The sequence below is a fragment of the Vigna radiata genome, chromosome 9, assembly GCF_000741045.1.
Source record: "Vigna radiata var. radiata cultivar VC1973A chromosome 9, Vradiata_ver6, whole genome shotgun sequence".
Lineage (NCBI taxonomy): Eukaryota > Viridiplantae > Streptophyta > Magnoliopsida > Fabales > Fabaceae > Vigna > Vigna radiata.
The window spans coordinates 238,262-248,410 of NC_028359.1; the positions used below are offsets into that span (position 1 = coordinate 238,262).

At 30.9% G+C, this 10,149-nt stretch overlaps 1 protein-coding gene across 2 annotated transcripts; it reads right to left on the reverse strand.

The window, feature by feature from the left end:
- LOC106773687 (metal transporter Nramp6) lies at nucleotides 1–5,029 on the reverse strand. 2 transcript variants are annotated; one of them, XM_014660423.2, is made up of 13 exons: nucleotides 4,635–5,029; nucleotides 3,692–3,770; nucleotides 3,556–3,596; nucleotides 3,175–3,253; nucleotides 2,961–3,065; nucleotides 2,711–2,820; nucleotides 2,313–2,494; nucleotides 2,137–2,206; nucleotides 1,490–1,663; nucleotides 1,277–1,381; nucleotides 1,056–1,187; nucleotides 725–820; nucleotides 1–590 (listed from the first exon to the last, which is right to left on the reverse strand). In XM_014660423.2, exons 1-13 carry the CDS (start codon nucleotides 4,752–4,754, stop codon nucleotides 249–251), a joined length of 1,635 nt encoding a protein of 544 aa, XP_014515909.1. In that variant the 5' UTR covers nucleotides 4,755–5,029; the 3' UTR covers nucleotides 1–248. The 2 variants fall into 2 exon arrangements, with proteins under 2 accessions (XP_014515909.1, XP_022642114.1); XM_022786393.1 differs by lacking the exon at nucleotides 4,635–5,029 and adding an exon at nucleotides 3,870–4,028.
- Nucleotides 5,030–10,149: the final 5,120 nt, after the last annotated feature.

The following is a 10,149-nucleotide window of genomic DNA, read 5'->3' on the forward strand; positions in this document are numbered from 1 at the left end:
ATAGTTACTTCGTACTTAATTTATTATAAGATATAAAATTTTAAGTCTAATTCAGTCTTACAAAATCAATTTGTAAAAGGAAGTTTATACCTATCTATATACTCTAAACTGATCTTATTTTTTATCAATATATAACTTCCAACAATTTGCATCAACTAATATTCTCTTTTACACATACTCAATTTCTAGAAATTCCTGGTAGAACCTTTGTTAGGACTCCATATAGCTAATTTACCTTACTGAATATCTTAATCAAATTCTGCAGGACTCCTTTTCTGAGGCAATTGCATGCTTACTATGTCTTCTCTTGGCAGACTATACATTGATACATCACCTTCTGTATTACCCATTTGCTGATCTTCCAATGTTCTAAGTGTCAAAACATGTGTAGTCTTTTTATTTTTGCGAAACACTAAATATGCAATGCCTCCAATGTACAGTGCCACACCAGAAAATCCTAATATCCCCAGAAATACCTTAGCCACAATTCTTATGTGAGCATGAAGAAGCAACTTCACAAAGCTAGTCATTAAATAGTATATGTTTATGCCCATGATGAGTGAACCAATGATCCAAGTAACAGCCGAAATCTGCAATTCAAGTATATATATAGAGAAAATCATTTATCAGACATGATGCAGAACAACATTTGTAATCAGTGATGTTGGTGATCAATGTTCTATTTTTAACAACTTTCAAATTTTATTGTCATGAAAAAAGTTACCGTGATTGAGTTGACATGTTCTCCCATCTTGATTTTGCTGCTAGTGAACTTGAGGAGTGGAATCAGAGCAAAAGGAAGTTCAAATGATAAGATCATCTGACAGCAGACATAGAGGGACTTCAGCACAAACTATATAGCATATCCCAAAAGATCAATAGTATGATTATGCACAAGATTTATCCATACTCAATCTCACAGAAATTACGGAATGATTTCATGCATACAAAATTGTAAAAATGATTTTATACCAGCAAGTTTCCAAATGAAAAGCATTGTATAACATGATATGGTTAAAATCCATGGAGACAAAATAATAGCAAGGGAATCATACTGATGCAATTATGATGAGCTCTCCAGCTCCAGCAGAGCCACCTATGAGTGCAACAATCAAACTAGGAACAATGGCTAAGCATCTAGTTAGCAGATTTCGAATCCATGACTTCAGTCGCAGATCAAGAAATCCCTGAAATGAGATACAAATTAAGGTGAAATGAAAAGTAGAAGTAGGTACTACTTTTACTGCCAAAAGAACAGAAAAAAAAAACATCATGCCTGCATGACGTATTGCCCTGCATATGTTCCTGTTATGGTAGAACTTTGACCTGAGGCAAGCAAAGCAATTGCAAATAGTTTTGAACTCCATTTGCCCAAGACATTCTTAGTGTGGACCACATAAGAATATCATCAATGATTTTATCAGCACACTTTCCAGCAAAAATTATACATGAAGCTCAAGAACTAAGTACAGATAGTTGTTTTACTTACCCTTAATAAAAAGGAGGCTTTGTTCAAATCCAAATCCTCACAACTTTTCTGATCTTCAGCGCTTAAATTTGAAGAATGGCAAACTGCACCACTTACAGAAATAACGGAAATATTTATGAGGAAGGCCACCGCAAGAGCAAAGGCACTTTCTATCATGTAAAATCTGCAAGCCTCCTGTCAAAGATAAGAGAATGGAATGGTGATTGACATAAGAAACACTTCACTGGAAAAATACAACACCAATGAGATATGAGTCTAACTGATATAAAGGATTTGAATAAATCCAATCCATATAAAGAATTGACGTCACTTTCAACCTTAAACCTTAAGATATTGGATTTATGATCTTTATCCTTATATGGTGGTGGTCAAGTATCTCATTTCCATCGAATGTGAACTTAGACTCATGGATTTCCAAAAAATTCTACCTTCAAAAGGCATGTACCATTGTGAAGATTAATGTTGCTTTATTCAGTAAACTTATCTTAAAAACGATATTAAGAACAGTAAAAAAAGTCCAACATCCTTGATGTTTGAAAATTTGATGTTAATATTCTAAGTAGGCCAACATCCTTTCAATTATAGCTGGAAATGAATTGATGTTTATGAATATATATATATATGCATACAAGAGATAAAATGTTTACTTTGATTCCACGAACTGATCGGGGTATTTTCCTGGAAAGCACAAGAGCTGAGTGGAGGAAGAGATTGTGTCTGAAGCAAATGCATAGTAAACAAAGAAACATAGCACTGATTTAGACCAAATTACTAAGGGACAGAAGAAAGAAATTGCTGCAGAAGGAAGACAAGAGGAACCCACGGCATAACCATTGCCCCAAGCAGTGAAATTGCAAGACCAGTGGCTCCATTCCCATTAAGTTTTGGAACAAATAGACCTGTCACAACTTCTTTGGCCACAGGCTTTGCGTATCCAAGCTCAGCCATAAAGCAACCAGCAATTGTAAATACTAGTAATGCAATGAAGAATTCAAGTTTCCTAACCTGTTAAGCACCAAGAAAAAGTACTCAGATTTTTTTCTCATTAGCCTTATGGAACATGCAATGTCAATCATTAATTTGTTCAACATATAATAATTCCTGTATCATATAATACAGGAAGAGAGCTACCCCAATGGTTTGATATGATACAGAGAAATTATTATATCAAACCATTGTCAGATGTCATACAATGGTTTGATAAAGAATGCAGAAAACTACCCCATATTGCTGTAATGCTAAGAGGACCAATGTACTGAGTCCTGTCAGAAGAACACCAATCCAAACAGGTATGTTGAAGAGCATGTTCAATGCAAAGGCCGTTCCAATTACTGCATGGAAAGCCACACAAAAAACCCTTAAGATAATTTTTTCTCTACTTTCTCATAAATTGCAACAGTTCAAAAATGTAGATTCGCCTCTGTAGTATAGTATAGTATAGTATAGTATAGTATAGTATAGTATAGTATACCTTCAGGAATGTCACAGGCCACTATGGCAATTTCAGCAATCACCCAAAGGATGAAGTTGGGGAGTCGAGAATATTCAGCTCTACAATGCTCAGCTAGATGCATTCCTGAAAATAGAATTTTGAAAATATTGATGACAGAAGAAGGAAAGTTAAAATCCAAACTCATACAATTCAATTTATTCAGTAAAAACCAAAAGATTACTAAATCATGTACCAGTGACAACCCCAAGATTAGCAGCCATTGTTTGAATTAGAAGAGCAGCACATGACGCCACCAATATGATCCATAGCAACTGAAAGCATTAATGTGACAAAAAAGTAATGTGAAGACTGCAGCATAGGTGTATAACAACCTATTGATTATTCAATAAAACCGAATTGCATTCAATGACAATCTAAATCTGCATAGTCATCAATCAGAAACCATGACAGGAACAAAAAACCAACCACCTTAGCTAAAAACATGATTCTAAATTGTGGGTATCCAAATCCAAGGCATGCATACTAAAACATCATAAGCAAAATCAACTACTGTTCAAGATTCTAAATTGGAAACAAATGAACCTAAGCTGAAACAACTGCATGGAAACTACACCTCGTATTTGTATTGAGCTCCTGATTGAAGATCCGTTTCAACTGCAAGCCATTGTAAAAATATAATCAGCAAATCTATGTCAGCAATTATATATTTCCTTTTGTTTCAAAAGAAAGCAATGAACAAGTGATCTTACAGTTTCCAGGGTCGATATATGCAATGGAAACAAGAAAACCAGGCCCCACGTATGCAAATAAGTTTTTCCAGCTTGTTCTCTACAAAATACAGAAAACCATATACAAATATATTATACCACTAATCAAGAAAAACTTTAATATTCTTTTCAGTTCACAAAATGCCCAGTGAAAAATTACTTGGAAGTTTATAAGCAGTGTGTTTGAAACATTCCTTGTCAGAATAACACATAGAAGCTACAAGCAGCTTCTGAAATGAATATCAGACTAAATTACTCATACAAAAACGATAGAAATTATACTGTGATCACTAATACCTACACATTTTAGACTAATCTTAATATCAGACATTGTTCAGTTTTATCTGTATCATCTATAATTAACCGAAACCATGAACATTGTGAGTTGAGATTATGCTAAAACTTCTCTTCAAATTACTATTACACAGGTGAAAACAAACAGAATGAAACTACTCCAACACCCAGACCAGACAAAAACAAAAAGTTTACAACACATTTTCTGTCACATATTTTATACAATTATTTAGGGTCGCTCTGATAAGTTCATGTATTCATGGTTAGCTAGTCCTACACGACACAAGAATAATAATCAATACGCCTAGTAGTTGAATCATAAACAAAGACGGGTTCTTCTTAAATACCAAGTCAAATCAAAACCTACTTCGCCCCCTTTATGTCATTCCATTTTTCAGCATATTCCCAGCTCACGCTATCAGTGTAAGCAAATCAATAGGGCTAAAAAAAATAAACTTTAGCATTAACATATAAGCAGAGAATAAAGCATCCAATCCAAACTAACAAACGTTAATCTCAAACGTATAAAGCCATATTCGGCTATGTCCTACACGATTTTTCAAATCCATAAAGCAACCAAGAACATTATGCAGAGTTAACCAGTAAGATTAGAAGGGCCATTGAAACTGACATCAGGTACAACAATTTGATCAGAGTCTGGATTCTCAATCAGGGGCGCATTGGACAAGCTTCTGTTACCAGTGCTGGCAATGAATTGAGGGTGCCCAGAAGATGAACCTGTCACACTCATATTTTCTTCTGCAGCCAAAACTCCAAAAGAGAAGAAAAGTTTTCAACATGTATAACCAGTAGAACACATGTTTATAGATACTTTTGGTGACCAAAAAGGAAGTTTGTGGAATGAAACGTAGAATAGAATATGATTGAAAGTAGAAGTTGCGAAGTGAGAGAGGTATATGTATGCATAAAACAACAGATGATGATGACAGAAAAGGAAGTGTTGCTGCTTTTGTTAGAAATCAGAAAATGGTTCCTTATGCACAACGAAGACTCTTATATGTGCATAACAAACTACTTCTAATAGCTACCTGCTCCCACTTATATTATGACTTAACATGTTATATTTTAACCATTTAATACATTCATATTTTAAAAATATTAAAATTAACATGCATATGTAGTGTAATCAATGATACATTATATATGGCATGGTGTCTGATTCGATCAGTTAGCTAGGTAATATGTCATGAAGGATATTACTCAGGGTTCGAATTTCTCAAAAACTGTTAAAAGTCGTCAGTAATGACTTATTATCGACGATTTAGCAACGGTCAGATAACCGTTGATAAATCCTTTGTCGTTAATTATTATTAACTGTCTTTGTCCTTTAATAATTACCGAATGAAAGAAGTCTTCGATAATTACCAAAAGGCAAAGATAATTACCAAAGATCTTTGGTAATTACGAAAAGACAGAAGCTTTTGATAATTATCGACGATCTTTGCTCATCAGTTACTACCAAATAGTAGAAACCTTCGATAATTATCGAAAGATAAAAGTCTTTCATAATTACCAAATAGCGTAAGTCTTTGATAGTTAACGAAGGACGAAATCGAATAGTATGTATTCAAGATCGTTCTATATATTCTTTAAATTGATATTTAAACAGGTGAAACCGAATGATATATATATTCAAAACGGTGTATTCTTTAAGTTAATACTTAAACATTAGAAATGGATATCTGAATTTTGAATTGTAATTGAGCCACAACGAACATTAGTATTATTGGACTAATTGGACCAGCATGAATTTAAGGGTCACCAAATACCTATATAATATTTCTTTTAGAAAAAAAAAACAAACACTTATTATTATTATTATCAATAAAAAAAAAGTCAATACATTTGCTAAATAATCAAGTCATCGAGTTTTTTGTATTTTCCTGAATTCCTGTCTTTTATGAAGAAAAAAAAATTCTATAGAGATGAGATTTTCTGTAATTGCTTATGTGAAAAGAAATATATAATTAAAATTTGAATGAATTAAATAATGAAATAGTCTTGGTGGCCCTTCAAGTGTGAGTGAGAAATATATAATTAAAGTAACAGCAGCACCTAATAATATCCTACCTATGTGCTGCTATTCTTTATTACAGTCGTCATCTTCTCTCTTTATTTTATTTCTAAACTCCATATATCTCGTTTTTTCTTTCTGTTTTATTTATCAAAAGTCAACATAAACTTCTAAATTCTACTCTATTTTTTACATAAATATTAAATTATCAAATAATTTGTAAAATTTAGAAAATTACATCTTATCTTTTTTAACATCAACTAATATGATTTTATAGTATATATATATATATATATATATATATATATATATATATATATATATATATATATATATAAGTGATGGTGTATGCATGGCATGCCACATGATCACACTTCATGTGTCTATCTAAAAGTAAAAGGCCAAAATAATATTCGTTTTTCCTCAAACAGTAATTCATCCTTTATTTTGAAAATACGTTACATATTAAAACTAAAACAATAAAAAGTATTAATAAATTTTCAATTTTTGTAAATCTTGTCTTCTTCATTTACTTCATTGAAACTTATATGAGCACTATATCTAAAAATGAGCATGCCTATTTAATTATTTAATTAATCATGAGTTAATTTAAAGTTTGTCTAACTAAATCAGACAAAAGAATATTTTTGATATTTTCCACTGGGAGGAAGAAAACGTGGGTGCAGAAAGAGAAAATAAAAAATTACAAATTGTGGCCCAAAATAAACTTTAGCAAGCCCTAATCCAAAAGGATAATAGAATTATTACAGTATATATATATATATATATATATATATATATATATATATATATATATATATATATATATATATATAATCAATTAATTATCCTCTTCTTATGTATGTCGTGTGATGTGTATATATATTTTATGGATTCTTAATTTTCTCTCTAAAACAGCAATTAAATATTATTATTATTTTCAAGAAATTTCAAGATCTTATTTTATTGATAAAGAAATTTGCTTGGATTTTTATATATAGATAAGTCCATTGAAAGAAAGAGACTTGAGATTAGTTGTTGTCAAACGTATTTTTAATCTTAATTTCCAATTTTAGGTGTGTAAGATTATTAAGACTAAAATATGTCGTTATAGACAAAATGTAAATAAATTAACATATATTTATCCTTATGTTTATGGAAAAATAGCATAAAAGTTATTCCGTTTAAGATAAATTCTTCTTATTGATAAGATAAAAAATTATTCTTATATTTTATTAATCGCTAAATAATTATAAATCATAAAAAAATAAAATTAAAAAATAAAAAATAGTATACAAATATAATACATTCTATAATAGTTTATTAAAAAATTAAAAAAATAATATAGAAAAATTACTTTAAAAATAAAATAAATGAATACAAAAATAAAATAAAGTAATATAGAAAAATAAATAAGTAAAATAATTTTTGTAACAAAAAAATAAATATAAATAAAATTAAAAATGTCAAAAGACTATTTTTCTTTTTAAAACACTTGTTAATAAACTAAACATGGTAATAAAATAAATTTAATAGTGTCTTCTTTTCTTATAGGTTTAATACCTATTTTGGTCCCTCTTTTGGGAGGGTTTGTTCAAAGTGGTCCTTTCTTTTTTTAAAACTTCACTTTAGTCCTACCTCTCGCAAAAACTATTCAAGTTGGTCCTTTTTGGTAACGGCGTTAATTCTGTGGCGTTAATTCTGTTAACGGCAGAGCTGCCTAACTGGCAAATATTTGATGATGTGTAAAATTTTTATTGTGTTGGCATTGTTATGTGTTAAAAAAAATTATTAATTGTGACATGGAATTGTAATAAAATTAGGGTTAAATTAGGTAAACAGATTGTTGGTAAGATGCAAATTTTACCCAAATTTGCAATTGCGACTGAGCTTGCGATTTGGGTTTATCAATCTTCAAGATGATTAGGATTGAGATTTTTTGGGCTTGCGATTGGAATATAATTTTCTGGGCTTGCGATTGGAATACAACTTGGAATCACCACACTGAGTTTTCGTAAGACCCATAGAAGTTTTAAAAGTTCACTCCCGCTGGGAAGAGAAGAAGAACGATACCTGATTTTTGGGTTTCTTCTTTATTCCGAATCCAAGAGAAGAAGGAGAAAAGGTCGTTAGAAGAAGAAGAAGAAGCTTATGCTCTGTGCCAAAACAGAATAGTTGTTTCATAGAAGAAGAATAAGAAGAATGTCGTCGTATTTGGGATTTGGGAAGGCTTCAGGACCAGTGCACCTCCCAAATTTAAACCCTGAAAACTTTATCTTTTTAGGGGGTTTTGTACTCACATTGAAATGGGATGAGGAATTTGAATCAATTTGCATTTAACCCTTTCCCTTGCTTGTTTTCTGGAGCTACGAGAGTTTCTTGTATATTAGAACATGCGAATCTTCCGCAGAGGGTTATATTTTGTTTGAATTGTTTTTGTTAAAGAAGAGCAAGGGTGCCTGGCATTTGTAATTTGTTGCTTGCATTTGGAAGGGTTCAAGCGTTTTCGGTTGCTTGATGTATGTAAAAGATCGATGATTGAAGGTTGATGAACCCTAATGTCAAATCTAGAAAATCCCAATTGCAATCGCAAATTTGGATAAAATTTGCATCTGACCAACAATTTGTTTACTTAATTAATCCAAATCTCTAATTCATTTTGTAATATAACCCTAATTCATTTTTTAATTTAACCCTAACAACATACATTTACACGTCACAATATTTTTTTTTAAAACACATAACAATGTCACATCAGCACATATTAGACACCTGGCAGGTCTGCTGTTAGTGAACTTAACGCTGTTACAAAAAAGGACCACTTTGAACAGTTTTTGCGAAAGATAGGACTTAAGTGAACTTTTGAAAAAAGAAGGACCACTTTGAACAAATCCTCCCAAAAGAGGGACCAAAATAGGTATTAAACCTTTCTTATATGATAATAGATAATGTATTTTTTTTTATATTTTATAAAAATTATATAAAATAGTTTTAAGTGAATGGTATATTATAGTTTATTAGAGGATTATATTTATTACATAGAAAGTATTGTCAGTATTGTTTCTTGAAAAATTATTTAACATCTTTTTCATTAAATAGTTTGAAATATACACATAATTTAATTTAAGAATGAAACATAATTTAAAAAAAATGGAAATAGAAAACATATTTAACGTTAAAAATCAAAAACTCTAATAACGGAATTACATAAAAGTTATAAAAGTTTCTATTTATGATAAACCCTTAATAATTATAATAACTTATTTTTAATTTTCGTATTTATATTTGAAAATCATCTCGAAAACTTTCATGATAATATATTTATTTTTGTATTTCTGTTGTAATATAATAAAATTTAAACAAAACTTCTTTCAATGTTGTTTAGAAGTAGGTTTGAGTCCAAATTTGACATTACTAATGAATATAAAAGAATTTATAATTTAAGAAAATGACAGGAATTTGAATTTTTCATTGAAGAGCAGATAAATAAAATCTTGAAGCTTCTTCCTTCTACGTGGCAATCTATGCTTCTTCCACCATTCCATCTTCAACCTTACACCTATATCCATTCAACAATTTTTCAAGAAAATTTCCAGAAAGAAAAAGCATTATTAATGATTTTTACACACCATGATTCTATATGTTTCTGCTTTATCCCTAAAATTTCACATCAGACCAAATTAAATAATTGTCCTATTTCCAACACAGCTTATGTGATAAATAATATGGATCCCGATATTCTAACAACGCTATTTTGACAACGCCTTTGACAACGCCACGTGTCGCGTTGTTATTGGTTGCTTTTGAAATTAATTTTTTAATATGAAAAATTGAATTGGAGTGGTTTTCCGAAAGTGTCCCTGGTTATTTTTGAATGCTCTGTCCAGAAGAGTTGGTTCTCTGTCGTAGGGATTTCATTTTGAAGATTTCGTTCTCTCTCCAACGTGCATTCTCTTCTCCCATTTCCATCTTTAGGGATTTCGTTCTCTGTCGTAGGGATTTCCTGTGTGGTTTGTGGTCTGCTTTATCGGGACTCCATGCAACGTTTGATTGAAGAGCAGCGTTTTAGCACCCAACACCCTTTTGGGAGCAGCGTTTAAAAAACCAGGGA